The following is a 24,610-nucleotide window of genomic DNA, read 5'->3' as shown; positions in this document are numbered from 1 at the left end:
GAGCACGGACTGCCTCAAGGCCATCCTAAGCCTAACCAGGCAGAGACAACAGGCCGAGAACGGAGATTGCTTTTGCTTATTAGTTTAGCTAGGCAGTCTGAATTTTCTTCTCCCTCCTCTAGACATTGAATGCTCTGAGAATTCAGAGACTGGCCAGCCTTTTGCTTTTAAGCTTCCACAGCTGTTCTCTGGTATATACAAAAATCAGCTGAATAGCCCTACAGCAGTCCCAGGACTGCCCTAGACTTCATTCATACATTATGGGAGCTAGTCTTCTGTTGGCAGAAAAAAAAAGCAAAAGTGAACCCTTCCAGGCAAGCCACAAAGACTGTGTCAGTGTAATTCTGGGGAGAACAGCAACTTCCTAGACAAAACTAAAGCTCTCAGAACAAGTGTATGCATGATGAAAACATTTTCCCCAATCCCAAAAAGCACCAGATTCCTCACTTGGCTCTCACAGAGGTTCTGTAAGCAAACCACAGATACTGATTATGTATCCATTTAACCAACAAGTCTGTTGTACAGGCAGAGGCCTTGGGTGTACATCTATGGGGGCTCCTCTGGAGTGGCTTTTCCACTTCAGGTGTGAAGGGCACCCTATACTTTTCTTCAGCAGCAAGTTGTAACACAGATATGCCATACAAAACATTTTTCTTTCAGCCTAGATTGAAATTCCTCAAGCTTTTAAAGAATGCATGTTGTGACAGAAGAATTTTTTTTCCCCCATGGCAAACAACCCCTAATTTTCACAGCTAGAGTGAACCCTCTTTCCAGGCCTTGCTTTAGAAGAACAGCAAGCAAATATCCTGACATTATAGAATATCAGGATATTTTATAATACTTTATCTCACTGTCAAAGTTTTTATTCAGAATTCAAGCTTAAAAATTAACATTACTGAAGTGCAGGAAATTGCTGTTGCTGAAAAAAAAAATCAAAATTAACTTGACGGTTCTCTAAAATAAGCCCTGTTTAGTTATTTTGCTGCAAATAGAACTTTTTAAAAATAATTCTTATCTACCTGGTGATCACCCAACTCAAAGACTTTCTCTTCACAACTTTGATTGGAATTAATTCCAAAAAGAAACAAATGATAACACAGAATTAGAAAAGCAGCAGATTTCTATAGGCAATAAAGTGTGAAAGATCATCATAAATAGGCTCATCCCTTCACTACAGGCATGCCCTGCATCATTCACTTCTTGCCAGAGACACAATTCCAAAACCATCCAGGAAATATGAACTAGTAGGAGCCATCATCATTTAGAACACTGCTTTCAAGTTAATACAGTCCCTTGGCTACAAAAATCTATACCAGAAGAAGGAAATTCTGGGAGAAAATAGCAACAGCAAATTTAACAGCAGCATCCTCTCTTCTAGAACCTAGTGACTGCAAAGCAGTCAGTAGCAACTCTGACAATAGAGAAGAACCACAACAGACAAAACTGGGCAGCCCTCCCTTGAAGAGAGGTTTGAACACCAGGTTTTCCCAATTCCTATGGAGAACTCCTACTGCCTAAAGCCCACCTCCACACTAGAAAGACCCACTTCAAACAGAGGGTAAAGCATTCAGGTCTACTTCACAGATTTCTGCAGTTGAAATCTCTTTTAATCCTTCTTTTGGGATTTGGCTTTGAAATTCTTAGATCTACACTATGATAAGAGGCAGAATAACCCAGAAGTAGCAAGTTCTGACAGTGGCATGACCTGGTGGTTCCAAGAATATTTGAGTTTTCAGTAGGAACTTATCACAGTAAACTAACTGCAGTTTTAGCTACTGCAACCACTCTGAAATTTCAAGTCCTGAGATTAAATATATTATATGAGATTCATTACACTAGAAAATGAATCCTATTTGAAGAAAGATTTTTTTTCCCTTCCAATCCAAACAAATCTTCCCTGATTTGTTTTAGAACAAAAGTCAACACATAATTTGAATAACATCCACAGGCTGCTAAAAATTTGTGCAGAAAAAAGGAGTCTTAAATCTGGAGAAATTCAAATATAAACATCGATTCCCTTGCTAGCTATGCTGTCAAGTGTTTGGAGATGGCCCTAAGCTTGAATTGGAGACTATGACCATTGAAATACATGATGTTAAAAAATGTTATATTTGATATGCCACTTTTACTAAGTTTCAAAACATTTTCCAACTTCTACAGTAGCTTCTGAGTCCTTTCATCTTACCACCCAAGTTTTCCTAGATAAGGAAGTAGTCATCTACCTTACCTCTGACTTCACAGATTCTGGCTTCAATGATGATCTGTTTCCAAAAGGAGAATCTACTTTAACCTTTGGCTAGCCCAGAGCCTGGGCTGTGAATCACCTGTGGTTCTCTCAGCAGGTCTGACTCAAGTTTAGCTGTACAGTTTTGTTCTCCCCACAGCAGTGGCAAGCAGCAACCAAGCAGCCTCTTTAAAAGCCCTACATTGTCCACAAGCTTCTTCAGAAAAATACCAAATATTAAACAATGACCCCACCTGCACAAATGGCTAACATTCAGCTCAAGGCTTATGGTCTCTGGGATTTGTGGATGTCTTGTGGATCTTTCCGTCACATCTGGACAAAACTCTTTTAGAGCAGTTACAAAGGATCTCCTCTTTTTTGAAAAAGACATCTGAGCCTTCAGCTTCTAGCATTTCAGGCTCAGCAAAACCGAGATCACACGGCAGAAAACAAACCTGAGACATCAATGTTGTGAGGCAACTTTTCCCTTTGAGCAATTCTGCATTAATTCTCTTTGGGCTTTATATATATAAACAATGCAACAAGAAGAATCTACAAGCTTTCAGAAACTTAGGCCTAAATTCAGAGCCTTATATCTACAGGTATCAGAGATGCCAAGGAAGCCTACAGTGGTAACTGTTTTGCTTAAATCCCACTGGCTGTATTGGAAACTTATATTCTTGAATCACATTTAAGATGCAAAACCCACATCATTGCTACTTTTTATTTCTCCAGGTACAAGTACCAGCAATTTTTTTAACCTTTTCAGTGTAGGAGAGACTTACATCAAAATTCTCTCTATAGGCTTTCCAAGGTGAGAAATACTGCGCAAAGAGTGAACATTTTTATTTGTTAGAAAGAGTGAAGTTTAGAAAAATTCCAGTATCCAGTGGGTCAGAAGGCAAGCAGTATGTAACCAGTAAACACTGAAGAGAACTGGTTTCCCTATGACAGCTACCAAACATGGTAGCTGTAAGGCATGGAAAATTCAGCAAATGACCTCCTATAAGGCACTGTTTGGTATTACCCTAATGATAACAACATGAAATATCATAACTATAAATCACAACTATGTGACACAATCACAATTCTGTTATTGCTTATAACAGAATTTGTCAGACCAAAGAAGCCCTACTGTTACTTCTCACACAGTTTTAAAGCTAATGAATCCAGCTGAAGAAAATTATCCCCCTTATGTTGAACTATTTGAGTTTCAATAAAGCTACCACATTCTTCCTTTTTGTCAACCTTCTTCAGTATTCACAAGCATCAGCATCAACTAGGAAGAACTTAAATTATTCCTATTAAAAGTTCCAGTCTTTAAGAACTATGAATTTATGCATAAGATAGAACTGTTTCTTGACAAGGTTGTCCAAGAAGGGTAATAATGCAAGAAAATGAAGACCTTTAAGCCAATATAATTCCCCCTGCTAAGCTGTAACTGTCAAATATTTTCCAAGTAGTGATGAAATCTCACATCATATTTAGCCAGAAGCAGGCCCACATATCACACCAAGATCTCTGAGGTACTGCTGCTACCCTGTTTCACTGCTTAACACCCTCCTTCCTCAGGTAGGTACCAAGTTTCCCTTTGACATTAAGATTGAAGTGATTTCTAAGACAAGGTTGAAACATTTGCAGAGCAACACACTGGGATGGGAGGAAGTGCTTTCATAGACTGCCACTATCTTTCCCATTTTGCCTGTGAGTATCAGTAAGTTTAAAATGAACAAGATTGATTGAGACTGTATCAGGGCACATGCAGCTGTTACTCTAACTCAGTGTACCCACCCGGGCTGAAAATCAAGGAACCTGATTACTATAGCAAGTTTGTTCAGAATCACCAAAATACTCTGCTTAGCTTATGTATGGCTGGACAGAAGAAAGGCACAGAAACTTTTTTTGGCCTTCTTCCCTGAGCAGACATCAGCAATTCATTCATCAGCAAAACTGTTGTTCTGCTTTGGAGTTGCAGCTTTTAGAGGAAGGGAACACCCTGGGATGCTGCCTGAGCTGCAAAGTTGTGGCTGGACAGCACAGTTCCTCATGATGCATATTTGTTTCTACAGAGGAGCTCCCACAATTCTATTTATTAAAGCTTATTTGTCAGAGGAACTGATAGTTGAATGGAGGATACATAAGCAATCCTGGCTCCTTCCACAAGGTGGTAGAACTCCTCACAGGATACATTTCCCTCATTTCACTGCTCTTAAAATATTCTTAACTGTGCACCACTTGTACTTCTGCTTCAGATACACAACCCAGAGGTCAGATACACAAGTGTCTGAAAGATAAGGGTGGAGAAAGATTGCAAGTTTCTCGCTAATGGCAACAGTAACTAGGTGATAGAGGAAGTGGTTGTGGCCAGAACAAATTGTCTCTAAATGCTGTTCAGGCCTTTCCTGTCATTCCCTCGTCTTCCCTCAGTGTACACTGCTCATCCAAGCCCAGTGTCTCTCATCATACAGGTGAGCAGGAAGTAAAATGGCAAAGTCCCTCACCAAGAGCAACATTCCTCAAAGCTTTACTTTCCTCAATGCATTTCCATAAATCCAAGGACAACTTTTTTCCTACGCTGTAAATATGCTTACAGTATACTGAAAATTGTCCAACCTTAATCCCATTCCATAGACTCTAAACTGATTTAAAGTGAATTTCAGCAGATAACAAGGAGAGTTATTTTATGTGGTCAGCATGCATTCCACTAACTACAGACAGCGCTGCATCACAGAATGAGGCATGGCTAGCAGAAATGAAATTATCAGGTAGAATAAAGATAACAAGCAGCATTTTCTGAATTAAAGTGGAATATCAAGGTCAATTTATAAACAAGTGACTACTGAAATGGCTAAATTGGCAAGGTTACTACTTCAAGAACAAATCTGTCTTCTGGAAAAGGTCTAGCAGAACAAGTGTTACAAGCAAATTCAGTACCAATATCCTCATAAAAATTGTGTCAATAATATTTCAATTGTAACTAATGTTTAAGTTATACCTTTTGTTAAAAGTATTAAAAGAAATGTTTACAGCATTGTTTACAGCAATGTTCATGCTGTAAATCACAGCACAGACTCAGTGATAAAGCCTTGACCTTCACAGGCATAAAGTGAAAAAAATCTCCAAACATACAACACTAAATTCTTAATGCTACTATGCATTAGCATCCAAAAAATACCAGTTGCATTAACTCTTCAGCTAAAAAGTTGTTTTAATATTACTCTGTTCTTAACCCCAACAAAATAATTTTATTACAGTGAACTCACATCTACATCAAAAAACATTCAAGCAACTAAGTTTTTAAAACCAAGAACACTAACTCCTTATTTAAAGAAGGGAAATGAATAAATTTCTTGTCACACAATTACCTGAAGAGTTCTTTTGCTTCAAGGAACTGAAGCTGTGCAAACTGTATAAAACCTGCTTGCTGCAGGATTCGTTTGTACATTACCTATAAAAAAGAAGGAGGAGGAAAAAAAGGTTTATTATATTTGTATTTATGTAGTGCTAGTTACTACTGCAATAGCTACCTGCCAAAAAACACCAAACAAATCATCTTCAGCCACATCTGACAAGTCACAAGCAAAATAAACCTTGATCCTCTACATTTTAAATTATCTACCTGAATATAAAGAATCTGCTGTCCTGACTCATTTGTGCTCACACAAATGTGTGTGAACACAACACTGCTCATGAGTACTTACTAAAAACAAAGTCAACAAACAGCAAGTTTAAGTTTTCTTGTTCAAACAATGACTTATCTGACATCACACTGACTTGCCTCAAGTTTTTTGAGGTGATTGCAAACATAAAAGCCAATAGTTATCCTTGAAGTTTCCCACATTTCAGTAAGTGCAAAAAATAAAGATGGCCCCACTTGACTACACACAGCCACTTCCTTCCTGTCTCATCTCTTTGGGGCAAAACTGCTGGCAATTATTATATGTTCATCCCCAGCTGATGTCCATATTTTTGACCTTCTGCCACTTTTCCTACTTTGATTTTTTTTAAAAATAAAAAATTCTTCCAAACCAGCTCAACCTATCTAGTATATACATTACACAATGTAACATAAACATATGGTTAAAGACCAAGTAAACCATAATATGGAAAGTTATTTGTTATCAAACTTTACTGTTAAGGTCACACCTAGACAAAAAAGTGTTTAAACGAAGCTCAGTAGAAAGAGAACACAAAAACTACTTTAAGTGATAGGTAGTTATTAAATCTGATGGGTCAACAAACTACCAATTACAAGATTAAATGAAATCCTTGTGCTCAGAATATTTCCAACAGCAAAAGAGAAGTACTAAAAGCAAGGAACCTAAACTGTGCTCTGCAGAGCACTCCTCTTCATGACAACACCAGTACTTTGGCAAATACACCCAGCTACCTTCTCATGCCCTCAGTTTTTCCCTTCAATTTGATCACAAATACACAGCTTTCGAATGTTTCACACTGGACATGAAGGCTGGTACTAATACCAGGCTTAAAAAAAACCATTTTCAATAAAAATACTCAGAGAAACTACAATACAATAGGAACACATTCCAGGAAGGAATTGCTGAAGAGCACCAGGCCTCAAGTACAGTAAACTGATATTCTGATGATTTTTCAACTTGATTAAAGGTTATGGATTTACCAATAGAAAAGCTTGGCTTCACTCCACTTAGTCTGTGCATGCTTTACTAAAAGTTTGTCTAATGGAAATACTTAATCTCTGTTGTTAGCAAGTCTCTAAAATGCTTTGTGAGGTTGTGGGCGTTTTCTTGCCTCCCAGTGTATAGGAGAAAAGGAGAAACAGAATAATGTTATCAGGCACAGTTTTTCAGACAAATATAACAATATAAAATTAAACAAATACTTAATGACATCTTTATATTAACTAAAGCTTTACACTCAATGTAATGATTAAAATAGAGTTAACTAAAGTTAAAAGATAATTTAATCAGCTACAAAGTAAAACTTCTTTAGGGGATTGACTCATAAAATATCCAGGATATTTTGGATTTGTGACAGTGTTATTACACCAATACACAGTAATCTGTGAACCAATGAATACCTACCTGGTCACCTTCCTAATGACACTGATGAAGGATTACATTCTGCAAATATTTGCATCTCATGGCAGCAGAAAAATGTTAAAATCCAGCCTGACTTTCCAGGGAAAGATTTCTCACTCCACTGACAAGTATCAAAAGTAGAAAGGCTGGCATTTTTCCCCTCACAAAACCTATTTTCAATTTTTGCAATAGAGTGATCACATAATCAACATATTTAGTTGATTATGATTTTGTAATAAAGTTTGAGTTAATTTCACTGAAAGCACCACTTGAATTGCAGAGTTTAATCTGTACAGTATCTTTTTGACAAAAAATGGAAAAGAGTTCATTGATAATGTAACTATAGGCTGAAGGAACCAGTTTTAAATTTGAACTGATAAAGTTCACTTTCACTTAGATGTTGAAATATCTTCAATTCTCCCTTAAAGACATGCAACAAAAAATTGTAGAATATCTACAGACAGACACTTTCTGAACTTATTTAACATGCAATGATTAGATAGGCAGTACCCAGGTAGATTTTTAGCTGACAATATAAACACTAGATGTTAAGATATCCTAGGGTAAAGATTATGGAGGAAAACAGAGCAGATTATGGAAAATCCAATATTCCTTTCTCCCAGATTTTTAAAAATGGGCTAGACCCTACATGTCAAACACACAGAGTTAAATTCTGTTTATGACAGAAAAAAACTTCATTTCTTCTAATCATTTTGTCAGATCTGGAACAGGCTTCTTTTAAAAAGGTGCTAAGCTACACCCAGTCAAAATTCAACACATTGTTTAGTCCTTTAGAATTTCTGAAGAACCCCTATAGGACTTGCAATTCTTTAGGGAAATTCTGCACTGTTGACTAAATTCACATAAAAAAACAGTAGCTACAAAAACACGATATGAGTTCTGTATTAACTCACACCTGGAAAAGCAATAGGAAAAAGAGATGACTGCTGAAGCTGAGATTGCTGTAGTGAAGTCTTAATTCTCTCAACTGCTTAAAAAAAAATCCTTTCTAAAATGGTCAAAATTACCAACTACATTGTCCAAAGGAATTTTTCTAGAAAGCCATTTTGTCTTTTTGGTCAGATTTGGGTGCAGTTAATATGTTTTTTAAACTAAAAAGAATTAGGAAGAAAAAAAAAAAAAAAGAGAGAGATACCTATGCAAGATGTGTGTCAATCTAACCAAGGTCTTCACTACCATCAACCATGATTTCTGCAAACGTCAGCTGTCCTGAAAAATTAATAAGTAGTATTCAGTTATTTCATGGTAGCATGGTAGAAAGGCCTTTGTATTGTATCAAAAATTATAGCCAGCAGAGATATCCATCTCCTTGGAGCATCTTTGCTTAGCATTTTTTACCTAGCAGGAATTCCTGATGCTCAAAAACAAAGAAATTTTTATCTGTTACAGCAGAGCTAAATTTGCAGTCTGCAGGAACCACAAGTCAAATAACAGGCTAGAGCTTCTAATATCTGCTACTTTTCAATAACTAAATATTGACTGTACAAATCATTCTGAGAGTACAGGACTTCATTGCTGCCATTCCACCATCATTCTGCATTACCAGCATATACAGATATATGTTTATGCTGTTATACAAAGGGAGAGCATACCCATGTATGCATGCAGTGACAAAATACTGAACTGCAGGGAAAAACTCCCATGTCCTCAAGATCTGCCCTGCAGTGTCCTGGGTTCAAGGGACACATAAGATGGCATCGGCCATTGAAAACTGTATCATGTGACAAAGAGAACACTATACTTCATGAACCACACAATAATAATCACTATTATGTATATGGAAAGATTATAGTGGCTGGATCAAGTGCTTTAATGCCAACCCTATGCATGTCATCCTACTGCTCGTACAAAATGGCAAAATAAGGCCTTGGAAGTGTGAGCTGCTCAGGATTCAGTAATGTCTGCAAACAGATAGCAGAAGATACCTATTAGAAAATACCAATTTTCTAATAGATATTATAGCTATCTTAGAATAGCTCTCAAAAAGGAGTTAGAAATGAGTGCTGTGTGGTCAGTAAAAACATGTCAAAGAAATGTTGCAAAAACATATGTAAGGGGTGCAATTTGATTGAGGTCCATCAGACTTCTGTTACACAAGACTACATCAAAGAAAGACTGATGTGCCTGTAACAAACCTGTAATGACAATATCAGGTATCAGAGTCCTCTTGGAAAGCAAACTCAATATGTTGCATTTCCAGCTACAGACAAGCTCTGAAAAACTGTCTGGTTTTTTTTTTATTGAGTAATGTCTCAATAACTAGGCCAAACTGAGTAATTTTAGTAGGAGTCAGTGGGAAACTCCATCAATTCAAGAATTTGATAATTGATTAATATAAATTTGCAAATACACCCCAGAAACAGAGCAGCTGTTTTGCTTGCAAGAACTATGTTTTCTGTTTTTCAGCTGTAGCACTGAGTTAAAATAAGTGAATACCCTTAAAGGCACACTAAATGAGAAAGAACTTACAATATTCTAGGAAACTAATTTCAGGAAGACCAATCCTGCATGCTTAAGATACTTGTGAAAAGGAAGTAACATATTCAAAGGCTGAAAAATCCTTAATGCAAGAAAACTTAGGAGGAATGAGATTCTATATAATGTATTTTAGATAATGAATTGCAGTTCATCCAGGGGCAAAACACAGAAAGTCATTCCCACACTAAAAGTACATGAACTGTAAAGAAATAATTGGAAAATCAGAGGTCATCACACATAGAAGACATTGATTAGATTATGCCTCCTGCCCTCACAGCGAGATTTTTCTTTGCTTCTTTTAATAGATTGAAAGGGAAAAGTAGGAAGTGAAGATGCAAAGCAAAACATGCTGGAAACTGAACTCTGTAGCTGCCTAAATACTTTTAAGCTTCAAGTACTTTCAGGTAGTTGGACCTTCACAAAAGGATGGGAATGCTTTTCTTGATGAGCTTTTCAGTTTCAGCAGTCTCCCAGCTGCTCATTTAAGAGAGGAGTTAAGGATCAAAATGAAAGCTGATACAAGTTTCATTTAAGGATTGCCTTTTAGGCCTTGACTGAAATGAAAAGGAATTAGAAGCTTCTTGAAATTAAAAAAAAAATAAAACAAACAAAAAAGATCCTGACAGCCAGAATAGTTTTGAACCATTGCAATCCTGTATCTTCCAAAGTCATGTATACCTTTCTAAACAAACCAAAAGTAACACAACTATTTTCAAGGCAACAAAATGCTCCAAAGTATATTAAAAAAAGGAAAACCAAAGATTTTATACAGCTTACAGATCAAATTTTGCCTTTACAATAGGAAAGAAACTAAGTCAAATATTCATTCACCTACTCCATGAGTAGAGATGTCATGCTGCTTTTTACAAGTCTCTAAATAGAAGAAAATAATAGTAGAATATGTATGGCAATATAAATCAGGGGTAGAAGGGAATGAGTACAAATCTTTCATCAACACTGTAATCAAAGAGTTTAAGACAAAAACCTTTAAATCTGAGTTACACAGCAGTACCAGCACTATTTGTAAGAGCTTGGAAGTAAGATGCATTTGCTTAAGGTTTCCCATCACCTAACTTTGAAGTTAGGTGCTACTGTGGAGTTTAGGATATAGTGAGAATCTTCAGTAAAAAAAGTAACATTTCAAAATTCTAATTTAAACTAAAGAATACATTTTTAAACAGCAATAACAATTAATAACTGAATCTAGTACCAAAGAAGCATTTATTGGATTTTCTGCCACTAGATTTCTGGTTTTGTTTGTTTTCAATTCTCCCAAGTTACACAGTTGAAAAAATTCAACAAAACCCCAAAAGAACAGCAGCATTCAACCCTGCCAGAGTCACAGCTTCTACAAGTACAAATAATTTAGCAGAATACTTATTTCCTCAGGCTGAAATCATAAAAGGTATTACAACTTCTCTTCAATGCAAATTCCTCCCACACATTCTCCAATCACTTGACCAATGGAATACATGACTACACTGTGAAATTTCTGTTTTCATGAAAATTAAAGGAAGAACAAACCTGAAATTTCTCTTTTGGAATATTCCTTCGAGCTCCTTTTGCTAGAACAAGGGCTTCTTCCACTCTGTGGCTAGCTAAAAGATCCTGAATCTGTTTTTCCAAAGGTAGTGGCACCAAGATATACACACCCTTGTTAGTAGCAACAATCACCTTTCCTGGACAGAACAAACAGATATATTCAATTTATAGCCTCTATAGGAAAAAGCAATTTCAGAAATAAGCTTTAAAATACACAGTTTAAGATGTAAGAACTTAAACAGGGTTAAAGTCCCAAAAGTGACCTTTTCTGCTACCACATTCACTCAATAGTATCGTTCACCAATGAATTCTACCTCAGAATTAGAGAGATATTGGTAAATTTATTTAGTTACAGCAGATGTTGTTCCTCTGAAAGTAAGAGAAATTGGCTAGAGTCACTCATGATGAACTAAGCTGGTAAGGCCACTGAAATTATTGTCCAGATTCCAGAGAGTAGGAACTTTTAACTGACAGGTATTTCCCCAGGCTTATATTTGCAAATTTTAAGCCATACATCAAATCTAGCAAGAAATATACAGTTCACAGTGCTAGAGTTTGTAGTTTTTCTGGAAGAAGAAATTAGTAGCATAGTATATTCCACACTTAAGAGTTCTCAATTGAAGAACAGATCAATAAAAAATTTTGCATTTTTTCAGTTACCAATTCTACGTGAAAGACCTAATTTAAAACCTCTTACACAGATATTTTAAAAATTATTTTTCTTTTGTATTCCTTTCTAATATGTAAGAATTTTGTCAGGATAGTCAATGGAGAAATACCTGTAGATCACAATTACTGAGTTGTAGCATTTAATTAACCTTGCTCCTTTGAAAGAAATAACCAAGTAACAAGAAAAAGCTCCAACTCCTAGACTCCTACCCAATTAAAATGACAATAAAAGCATATTTAATGAGCATACATTTTATTAGAAGAGTGGAATTTTGAATTACTGAAGTCTGCAAAGAATCTAACGAGGAAAGCACTTGCAACAAAAGTTTCAACAGTCAACACACTTCTTATATACTTTGTTTAAAAAACAAACCCAAGTGACTTCAGTGGTTGTTCCAGAATTATTGATGCAACAAAGTGTCTTTTTTAATACCTTCAAAGTCCTGTAGAATGTGACCTTCTTTAAAGGGCAGGGTTTGCTTTTGCTGCTGGTCCAGCATGCTGTGCACTGTAATGAACTCATCATCGAGAGCAACCACGTAGGGAAAGCACAGAGCTGCCCCAATCACGTTCTCTGACCAGTGCACTGGGGCGCGCTGTGAAATCCCATCCACAGTAGCAAACATGCCTAAAAAAGGGAAAAACAAAGCCTGAGGCTCACACTAGTTGAGGATTGAAGACTGTTCTCTTCCCAACACAAAGCAGGGTTCCAAGGGGCAGCCATGGAAAGTCTCAGAGCAGGTGCAGTATCAAGGCAGCATGATGACAACACATCATACCTCCCTGGACCTGACAGAGATGTTGGTTAATTCAATTCAATTTTTTTTCTTCTTCAGCACAGGAAGAGACAATGCCAAAAACAGATAAGAGATGAATACTGAAACAAACTAGCAAGAATTATTCAAGTTTACTAAGTTTAAGAGCTTTCTTAAAGGAATTATGTCATGCAGTTTGAATTCATACCAGAACAGTAACACTTGTTGAGACCCAGCTTTCAAAAATCTTGCCTTAGCAGGAGCTGCAGAACTGCACCATCTGACCTGCCTGGCAATGCAGATGTGTTTGTTCTTGCAGTGTCCAATGACTACAGAGCACTTTAGTGGACACAATTGTTTACTTACACTTTTTCACTTTTGCTACAGCCAACCTTCTCAGAGAACAAGGGCCCAGTTCCTTGGGGTGAGTCACTTCCTGTGAAGCATCTGTATTTTCAATCATTTGAAAAAATGCAGAGGCTGTGTATAAAGCAGCACAAAGTAAAGACTTTCTATTATTACAGTGATAACTCCTATGCTGTCTTCAGAATAATCAGATTAAAGCTTCAGTGAATTTGCAGGGTGTTTTTTCACAATGAAAAAACCTTGTCTCACGCCTATTCTGTCCTCCATTCTTCTCCTAGCTTAATAAACTTTTAAATTTTAAATTGCTTTAGGACCACTGGTTCTATTCATATAGATATTTCCCAATTTTGAGACATCAATTGAAGAGAAATTTCAGTCACAATTTTCAGGCCTAGTTCCATAAATATTTACCAGCACAGTGTAAACTTCTGTTCTAAATATGAATTCATATCCCTTAAACCAAGAATTCTCAGGCCATTAAAAAGACATGCCCATGAAAATTGATCTTTGGCAGCAGTGAGCCACTTGACAGCTGGCAGAATAAGTCTGAGCTCTAAAGAACAGAAGAGATTAAAAGATTATGTTATTCAATTTACAAAATCTCTTCCAAACAGAGGATAATGAGGTAAGGCGAGCTGGGTACAAGGACCTTCTTGGAATGAATGAAAAAAAAAAAAAGCAAAACAGAGAAAACAAAACAGAAGAATGTAAACTTTTACAGAACTACAGTATAGAGACTAAGCTTTTGGATCCCTTACAGTGGCTTTCAAATGATCAGCCCTTTCTCCTTGACTAAGGGTTCTTTTTCACTACAATGATCAGCTTTTCAACCAGAGCACCTTACAGAAAATTTCTAAGTTGCAACGTATAATTCTTAATTTACTCTACAGATCTTGATATTCTTATGACTCAGCAGTAAAATTTTATGTCAGGCAAAATGTACTGTCCAGTTTTAAAGGCTTTCAGTTGTTATTCCATGATATAACCCCACTTCCAAACATGGGAGAAAACCTGTTCTAAATACATGCTAACCAGTAGTAAACTTAAAGGCTTATTACATTTGAAAGACTAATTCTTAGGCTCTTCTATTTCTGTGATGCTCAAACACAAATAATTATAAACCCCATTTTTTTTAATGAAAAAGATCTTTTTTAGGTAATTTTAAAAATCTTTTATGGAAGTGAAAAGGCATGCATTTCAGCCAATGTCTCTCTACATCCCTCTGCCTTCAATAGCTAGAGCTTCTGAGGCAGAACGATGCATTTTCTGTCTTCATCCAGCTCTCACCTAAGGATAACAATAAACATAACTACAACCAGGAACCACAGCCTTTACAGTACAGGAATGCATCTGATAAAACTTGAGATGAGGCCAGCAATCAATTCCGTATTAAAAACTGCATAGGCTACCCACGGATTACAAGAGTTACCTGAAACAAAGCTGCACTGTTTTCAGCACCAAGAGATACAGAAATATTTTGTATCATCTGCAAACTGTTGAAGGTGTGCCCATTCCTACCAGCCATGTTGTTAAAATGATAGTACCGACCTCACATTGGCCCCCTGAGGTACAGGACCAGAGGCTGGCCCCCACCTGCCCTCTGCACTGCTGACAGTAAATCTTTCAGCTGAGCTTTCAATCCACCTCAGCTGTTTCTCCAGCTCATTCTTCATCTCTTTGTCTGCAAAGGATGTCATGGCAGAGAGCGTCAAACCCTCTCTGAACTTCACAGGATCACAGCTCCCCTCATTTGCCAAGCCGGCCTCTAATCACAGAAGACAGTCTGGTCAGGCAATTTTCCCTTTTTAAATCCACATGGATTACTTCAAATCACATTCTTGCTCTTTGTATATTTGGAAACAGCTTCCAGGATTTTCTCAGATCCCCTTCCCGAGGGATCAGGGTAGGGCTGGCTGCACTTCCCTGCTTCCTTTCTCTTGATTACCTAAGGCAGGAGTGAAAACATCTGTTTTCTTGCAGTTCTGAGGAACATCCTCTGATCATCATGATCTTTCAACGATAATAAAATGGCCTCACAATGACGTTGACCATCACCCCTCAAGCATTTATGAGAACATCACATCAGGTCCCATGGATTTGTCTGCTCAGTTTATTTAAATGTTCCATAACCTGATCCTTCTCTGCTGAGGGCAGATTTTCCCACTGTACCTAAGTGCTGATGATTCTTGAAAGGTCATACCAGTAGAATGACATAAAGAAGGCATTAAGCTCCTCAGTCTTTTCCATGCCCTTTAACATCAGGTGCTCCACCCCATTTAACAGCGGGCTTCCACTAGCCTTCCTGGGCTGCTGATATGCTTGTAGTAGCCCTTTTTGTTGCCCTTCATGGTGTTCAGCACAGTCAATGCCAGACAGACATTGGCCTCTGCCCTGGTTTTGGATGGAGTCAATTTTCTTCTTAGCAGCTGGTGTTTTGGATTGAGTAGAATAATGCTGATAACACACTGATGTTCAACAGAGCACACCCCTTCATCTCTCCTTGGTCACTATCACTGCACTCTGGAAAACTCCTGGCCTCCTTGTCTGCTGCTGCGCTGCCCCTTTAGAAGGTTAACTCCCATCTCAGCTGTTAAAACACAGCTGTGCTGATTTCCCAGAAAAAGTGAGAGAGCTTCCACTACCACAATGTTCTGTAAAGACTTCTTTCTCTGCATATGCCTGAAACAAAACTTCTTCAGCTCTGTTTGCTGCTTATGAAGTCTTTCATCACACCACCTTGCACTGATTTGTTTGCAAACACAGCCTACCACCATGTCTAACCTAAATCCAACTCACCGTGTTGCTCAGTCAAGATAACAAAATCATTTTTGCCCCACTTGACCTGGTGGATCCCATCTCTTGCCTAAATAAGGATCCATAGTCCTAAAAGACAAAACCCATCACCAAAAGCTGTACAATCAATTGGTGATCTGCACAATTCATGTACTCCTCCTCAAGATGTTTCCTTACCAGCAGGGTTGATGAGAAAACACCCATCTCCAATATGAGGGAGTTTCCCACTACTATTATTTGCTAATTCCTCCTGGTGCTACTGCATTGTACAGGCTCAGATGATTTGTTGGACAGAACTTCCTGCTTTTCATCTGCCACTGTCAGCACTGACTGTATTATATGGATGTAGATCAGCAAGCAGAGAAGGAGAGTTCTTCCCATTATCAGAAGTCATGAGTTTCCTGTGTCAGCCACCACAGAACAGCAGAGAGCCAGCCAGTCCTTCCCCTCTGTACAGCTGGAGGTTCAAGCGTCAAGCCTGGGTCCTGGAGAAGATTCACTTTCCTTTTTGCCATCTCCGGTGCCATGTACTCTGCTGACCTCCCACTGCATCTCATTCACTTGGCAACAGAAATCCTCAGCCAAGCACACATACAGGCAAGGCCAATATTTTTCCCTGGTGCAGTCTCAGCATGAGGCAGGAGACACTTTGCTCAGCTCAGGGTGTGAGGAGCTGCACCCTCCACTGCGAGCTCAGCCTGAGTCACCACCTCAGACCTTCTGGGAAGCATACCCTGTGCCAATATCAAGAAGTGTCCACTGTAATTTTAAACACTTAAAGCCTCTGTACAATAGGAAATCTGATTAAAAACATGCAACAAGAGTTTCACAAACTAGAAAACTGAATTTTGGTAAGCAGTTTCATACATATCAGAAAGGACTGATTTTCAACTGTAAATTAACTAATTACTGGACAGAAAGAAGAAGCACCAAAAATCAAGTTCTTCCCACTTTTGAAAGAAAGAGCTAAATACTAACTGCAAGTAAAGACAACAAAGCGCCACATGGCTAAGGATCTGCTATGAACAATTCTAACAAACATTTTAAAATCCAGTGTATGGATAAAGAAAAAGGTTGCATACACAATAAACTCAGAGATGTTTTACATTGATTATCATTTTAAGCACTTGCTTTTTGCTAATCTAAATTCCAGTCTTAACTCAAAAGAAAATTAATACAAATAAGTGTCACTTCAAACACTCTAAAGCCAAATACATTAATGCAGAATATCTTCATCTCTGTAAAAGAGGTTGAAATCAGCATAGATGCTCTACCAAGTGCCAAACCAGCCTGCCCTGATCAATGAGACATATAAAAGCAAACAAAATTGGAACTGAAGATTTACATCAAGCCTTTGCAAGTCCATGCATTCCACAGTAGAGGCCCACCTGACATACCAAGATACACAATGCTTATCTACTATAAAGGTGCCCAACAATCTTCATAACTTCAAAGAGAAGTGTTAAACACACTAGGAATTGTATCAAGGAGGAACAGCAAGATGGATAATACTTAGTCAAAACATCACTGGGGAGGGAATAGAGAACAGGAGTTAAAAAAAATATTAATTAAGTGAGGAAAAACTATACAGTTGGCAGCAAATACTCTAAAAGGTCTCTGAGGCAGTACAAGAAAGACTTTGCCCATATCATGAGGAAAAGAATGGTTTATAGCATGTGGTTTACAGCAGCACAAGTGCACTTGCTTAACATCTCCCATACCTGACATTCTACTTACACAAGAATGTTGTACTTTATAAGCAATCTTCTGTTCATGCATCTCTCTTACAGTACACCAGACAAAAGCAGAAGTCAGACTAAATAAAATTCTGATTCCTAACTAAATGCAGTTATGCTTTTGAAATTATATTCTTAAAAAGAAAGAGAAATTACTTGAACAGAATCTGGTTTGACATGCCTAAAAAATTAGAAATTGAATTAAGAATGGAATCTACTCAGAAAATCAGCTAACTGACAAATTTTAACTTCCCTAGTACTACTAAAACAGTTAATGTCCAAAACTGCAGATCCATATTTAAAAGAACTAAGAGCTTTAATAGGAAGTGGGCAGTCAAAATGACTTAGAAAAGCACTGTATCTGAAAAAAAAACCCCCAAGTTCATCTTGGAACATCTTTAATTAACATCAACTCAAATTCTACTAAGTCTACTTCTTTAGAGAAAAGCTGGTGCGTTGATGTACATCTTGCATTCTTGTCACAAAGCAAAACTTCAATATAAGCAATGATTTTCTTTGGAATTTATATTGCACACTTGATTTTCTTTGGAATTTATATTAAAAAACCAAACCACAAATTAAGAACCTAAATAGCTGTGAACTTTGTGCCATGCTATTCCTAATGTTTCAGGGAAAATACACAAACAGTGTCTCCTGAACGGAGAGTCATATGGCAAACAGCATGACAGCATTCTGCCTGTAGTATGTCAGCTCTGGGATATTGCAGATTTTCCAAAAAAAGCTTAAGATTACTGACTTCACAGCATATTGCCCATTTAGATAGATTACAGTAGTCCTTACAGTCATCTCTTAGATAAGAGCATGATTTCACATGATTTAACTTTGGTTTTGCAATACTTAAACTATAACTTGCTGTTAACACAGAGCTGAAAAATACTACTAAAAATATTAAGCAAATGAGAGCATAAAAGCTGGCTAGTATCTGATAACACCTACAGTTAGGACAGCATTTACTATTATAGGAGGTAGGATGCAACTTACTTCCACTAAAGGTTCTTACTAATACTGTAGCACGACATACCTTCTTGTGAATGTATTAAAATCTATAAAATGGACTTCAAAAGAGCTCCTCTGAATAGCAACTGAGGAAAAAATTAATTCATCTACACTAACTGAACAATTTTGTAGCAACATTCACAAACCCACCAACCCTCAACAAACCCTCTAGTCACTACAGACTCTCTATCAATCTCTGAAACTTCACTTGGTACTCAACAAATTTTTTTTGCTAGGGGCTGCAAGGTACAATGAAATGAAGCTTTGATTAAAATAAAACACATCATGAGAATAAAAAGAATCATAAAATCTTGTGCATTAATAAAAAACCGCTTAGAGTGTTTTTTACAGTTATAATATTACTATAGAGTTATAATAGTACTAAATATCAAAAATTTACCATCTCCCTTTTTATCTCAGTGTTCCAATATAGACCTGTGAAGGAAATCATCATTATTATGCATAACACTTAATTTCTAAAGCTTTGCTTCAGAAATTCAGAGAAATAAAGAGAAGTTATAAATATTGCAAAAAATTAAAATCCTTAGTCTCACCTAGGCCTCCAGGGCCAGCCAACAGAAACTCTTGTCTGCCTATTCTTTTCACAATTGGCCGTTTCTCATCACTGCAATAAGGAAACAGGTCCTGGGAGACGCCAGTATTGTAATTCAAAATTATATACTGTGTAGTAAGGGCAAGGCATAAGTAGTAACCATCTACAGCCACAGCACAGGGTTGCTCTGGAGTGAACACTTCCTTCACTATCTGGACTCTGTCTTCAAACACCATGAACATTTGAATGGTCCGGCGCTTGACCGAGATAATGCAAACTTCAACGCAGAAAGGATCCCCACTCACAGGGTTTTCATTCAGGGTGAATGTCACAGCTCCTTTGATCCTAGCACCAGTGGGGACAGGTTCCAAGTTGATCATGTTCACTAGTGTTATCGTGTTGTCACAAAGCACGAGCAGTCTCGTGAGGGCAGAGGCTGCTTTCAACTCGCTCACAGGCTTCTTCAAACCCAGGTATTTGTGTAGTTGCTTGGTGGCAGCAAAAGTTATTTTTCCAGCTGTGGATACCTTTTCATCCAACAGGAAGTGATAGATAAAGCAGTCATTGGTTCCAATATAGAGGTTCTTCCCACAACACTCAATGCACTCGATGTTGATGTAGTTTTTATCTCCCATTAACATCTCCCGCTCAACAGCAGAAACGAGCTTGAAAGCTTTAACGCTCATTGTGTCTTCTGGGTGATCTAATTAAAGAGAAAAAAACACTAGTGTTTACCTCTGCATGTAGAATCAGATATCAAAGAAAGCAATTTCACATCCACTTATACAAAAACTTAACTACTGCATTTTTAATAGTCTATACTCTACTTCTAACCCAACTACACAAGCCAGAGCAAGCACATTAATAACAGAAATTAATCAAATTGTATGCATCTACTTCTAACCTATTCTGAAGGCACCCAGCTATTCTGAAGTGATGCTTTCTCCACAAGTAAGCAGCATGTTATTGGCTCTCTCAGACACTGGCACTACAGGAGGTTATTGCCAGTACTTAGTTACTTATAAACCTGTCATGCACAGGTTTCTATCACCTGTACATGAAAACAGACAAGCTTCAGGTCTTAGATTTCCTGAGAGGCTGCAAGGCCTCTTAGGAAATTTAGTGCTACTAGTTAACATGTCATGTTGCTTTACACTCCACTGTAGGCCTATTAATACACAGCCCCTTCACAAAATATCACAAGTATATTCCATTTTAACACATATTTTACATTCATTAGTCTCCAGCAATCAGAAATACATACTTTCCAAGCCAGTTCAATAATAACTTATACAAGATATCATCCAACTCATAATAACAGTTGCTGGTTTGGGTCTGCAGCTTGTTGGTTTTGTTAACGTATGGAGAGTGCATGACCCATAAAGCACTCATTAAGCTCAAGACACAGTATCACAGAAATTCAGAGTGTTTCTGTTTTCCACCACCATAATAATTCCAAAAGCCAGCCTTTAAGTGCTAAACAGCACTTCTAATATTAATTCTACAAACTATACCTACCCCTCTCCAATCAAGCACTGCCAAGGGACAGATGCAATTTATGAAGCAGATAATACTGTTTTAAAAACAATCCATGCAATTTTATTATACTCCAGACTTGTGTTATTGTTGTAAGAAACCAGCAGACAGCTGTGCTCAACACTCCAAAGAAGAGCAAATGAGAAACTGCTGGCCTTGTTTAATCACTTTTTAATTTGTCATGACTGGTCTGTAATGCTCACTTAGCCAACACAGGCACAACACTAAACATCTCAAACACACACAATCACTTCTGCTCCACATGTACAGTGGAGGTGCAAAACATCAAATGAAATCTCTGTGGACCAACAGAGAAACCAACATCAACAAACTAGTCCTGTAAACAAAATTGAAACTAAACACAGACAAAACAAATTTAGTTTCCAGTTACTACATCTAACAAAACCCTTTGTTTTTGCAAGAGAACACTAAAAACTATGGTCAAATTTTCTGTAACTGAGTTAGAAAAGATAAGGTACACAACTTGCAGGTAATCATGAAATAAAATTATATAAAACTAAGATTATAGCTAAAAGCAAACCATACTCCCAAGATACAGTAGTAAGCGTTAGTGCCAAATACTTCAGAGTTCATTTTCTGGGTTTTTATCAGAAGATTAAAAGATTTTAGTTTGGGCTTCCATGACATTTTCAAGTTCTATCTTCAGCTGGAGTGCAAATTAGTGTTATGATCTTCAACAAAAAAACCAACCAAACAAACAACCAAACAAACCTAGGAAGCACTAGAGAATTAGTTGAGGGTAAAACGACAATGCAAGTCTGGCAACTCAGCCACCTTATTCTCCAACATGATCAAAAGAAACATGGCATTTTAAGTTAGAGAGGACTGTCCAAAGGTTGACTGCCAAAACAACCCCGACAGTTCTTAAGAGCCTGTTTGTAGCCCGAAGTGATAAACTACTGTCTGCAGAGGTCAGGCAGCTTCCATACCTGAAGCTGCTAAGGACTCAGTATGTTCCTGCAGCCCAAAGTAAAAATGGGAATATGTGCCACTGAGAGAAATGCAGAACTCTACTCCTGACTAAGATGTGTTAAAAAGTCCAAAAGAATTTCCTAAATCAAAGTTGATGGGAATTAAAAATATGAAAGAAATCTTAACAGATATATCACTCTTGAACAGAAAGAACAAAAAATCCATAGTACTACATAAGTCTGGTAAGAAAGAAATGAAAACATCTGTTCTAGAATAAAAAAAGATGTGAGAAAAAGCTTTTAGGAACAAACAGTGCCAACATGCATGACCTGGACATAACCTCTTTTTTAGCATTTCTTTTGCTCTCATTAAAGAAACCTTAGGGGCCAGTGAGCATTGTAAAGGAACAGGTTCTACAGAACATGCTGTTCCTTTGAAGTGCAAGAGGCCATAGTTACAGATAGTATTTCTTATACTACATTTAGATGTAAGAAGCCCGAAAAACAAGATAATGGGGATGTTTTCCTGTCAGAGAAAAATAAAGCAACAGTCAAGAAAATTATCAGTCTAGTAGGCACTGATTTTTAAGCACAATAATTACCCCGCACGCACTCATTTCCTGCAAGAAGAGGGAAGCAGCTCTCCTCCGCTCCAGTTAAGCAATAACCTTGCATTACATTGTGCCCTCCCTGCCTCGGAGAGCAACACCCTGCCTCCCTCACCTGCGCTCCGCTCCCTCACCTGCCCGCACTCCTGCACCGTGCGCGGGCTCCGGTTACCCTGTGGTACAACTCCCGGGAGCCCCGGGAGGGCAGGGATGCGCTGCCCGTGCCCTCACACACCGCGGGCAGCCAGGCCCGCCGCCGGCCGGCCCCGGCGCGCCCGCCTCCCGCACCCGCACACGGAGCCTCTCCCGCCGCCCTCCCGCAGCACCTGCCGGCGCACAGCGGAGCCGGGCCCGCCGCTCCGGGGCCTCGCGGTGTGGTGGCGGCGGCCGGGGCCGCCTCGGGGCGCGCTGCGATCCGCCGGCGGCGGGCGGGGGGGACGCGCCGCTTCCGGTGCGGCGCCGGCCCCGCCCCGGCCGCGTCACCGGGCACGGGCAGCGGCGGGAGGCGCGTCCGGTCACGTGCGGGAGAGCCGGGCTGCACCGGCCGGGAGCGCACCCCTGGAGCGCCCCGGGCTGCTCCGAAACTCTGCCGCCGGGAGACGAGACTGATGCATTTATTTTTTATATCTATCTATGTCTGTCTGTCTGTCTGTCTATCTATCTATCTATCTACTTACCTACCTATCCATCTATCCTAATATTTATATGCATATATTTATTTATTTTTATATATATTTAAAATAGATACATAAGAGAATCCAAAGCCTTGGGATACACACACACACACACACACACACATACATATATATATATGTGGGAGATGCTTTTTTCAGGTTCTGAGAAAGTGCCCTCACTCAAATTTGATTTAATAAAAGTCTTGTATCTATTATGAGACTTACAATAACGCTGTTTGTATATAGTATTTCATATATTATATAAGTCTTATATATTATAAGACACTTATACCACCACTATTATTTATATAAATAAATAAATATATATCTATAACTCTCAACTATTAAATGTAAAAAGATAAATTACTTATCTGTAGAATTGCACTGTTAAAGTTTAGGGCTTGACATGCCTCAGTGATCTAGGAGGAGGTTGACACAGCTTGTCGAGAAGGGTGTGCTCCTGATAGTGGACACAAAGAATGCAGACTTTGAGGGCCACAGATACATTTGGCAAAATTCCCAAGATAAGGAAGAAACTAACAAAGCCTGCTCATAAACTCTGCTGGAATCAGCTCTGACTGGGTAAAAGGTAATTACGGCAGGAGGAGAGCTACAGTCACTGACTTATGGCCCAAGAAACACATTGGCTCAAGAGAAGATGAAGACTCTGTAGGCTAATCAGCATGAGAAGTGAGGGAATCATTGACCAATAGAAGATTAATTAATGAAAGAATTATGTAATTTGTAACCAATGAAAATTAATGCCTTTATTTGCTAAAATATGTAAATGGTAAGTTTTGATGGTCATCACGCTGGCTCTGTGGATTTTCTGCCCAGCACCTCTTTCTGCACAGAACTGTAAATAACTCAAATATCTCAATTCTCTGTGTGGATTGACCTCTTTCTCAATGAATGAAAGAAGCTATTTTGGGACAACACATTCACCTAATGAACAAAGTAAAGAGCAAGGATCAGAACTGATGTAAAGCATTTTTTTTCTAACTGTAAAATCTTAAAAAGAAAAATAATAGAAAATGGTACCTGTTATAATTTATTTAAAATTACTGTATTGCATTAACAAAAAAGCCTACAAAAACTAACTCTACTATGAAATGCAATAGGATCGCTAAACAAGTCTATGAAAACAATATAGCTCATTAAAATTCTGTTATTTTTACACCAATTGGAAAAGTAGCATTATATTTTTATCAGACTGTTTGCATTTCATCTCTTTCAGAACTTTATTGTGAGAGGACATGCTTCGGTTGGTCAAAGAGGATCTATAATTTTGGGTACAAATACCTACAAAGTAAATAGTAACATAAGAAAATCACAGGGTAAAAGTCTTGATCAGCACAACTAATTAAGTTAGCAAGGATATGTTTCTGTGAGGCAGAACTTATAAGGCACTTTAGGAAGAGGGAGATGATCCATGCAATTTACAAGAAAGTAATTTCATTCATTGAAATAAGCACCAAATCCAGGCTGAAAATTCACCCTAAAAGCTATATTCATTTACAAGATTACTTGAGTTCAGTTGATTTTGTGACATAATTGGCTGAAGTGAGAAATGAATGAGAAAATGAAAATAGAATAGTCTATAGCTGTGTGCCTGCTGGGCACAGAAGTGTAAAGCTGGGCTTTGG

General features: G+C 38.1%; 1 protein-coding gene across 3 annotated transcripts in view; it reads right to left on the bottom strand.

The window, feature by feature from the left end:
* TGFBRAP1 (transforming growth factor beta receptor associated protein 1) overlaps positions 1-22,709 on the bottom strand; it is a 33,534-nt gene extending 10,825 nt beyond the window's left edge. The window contains exons 1-5 of one of the 3 annotated variants that reach the window (XM_064710172.1): positions 22,617-22,709; positions 19,216-19,917; positions 12,428-12,622; positions 11,308-11,462; positions 5,590-5,672 (exon numbers count right to left, since the gene is read on the bottom strand). In XM_064710172.1, the coding sequence (XP_064566242.1) occupies positions 5,590-5,672; positions 11,308-11,462; positions 12,428-12,622; positions 19,216-19,900 (1,118 nt within the window). In that variant the 5' untranslated portion in view covers positions 19,901-19,917; positions 22,617-22,709. The other 2 variants (XM_064710162.1, XM_064710181.1) reach the window with 2 other exon arrangements.
* Between the last annotated feature and the right edge of the window lie 1,901 nt (positions 22,710-24,610).

This window comes from Zonotrichia leucophrys, chromosome 1 (genome assembly GCF_028769735.1).
Source record: "Zonotrichia leucophrys gambelii isolate GWCS_2022_RI chromosome 1, RI_Zleu_2.0, whole genome shotgun sequence".
Classification (NCBI taxonomy): domain Eukaryota; kingdom Metazoa; phylum Chordata; class Aves; order Passeriformes; family Passerellidae; genus Zonotrichia; species Zonotrichia leucophrys.
This window is presented reverse-complemented; position numbering and strand designations above follow the sequence as displayed.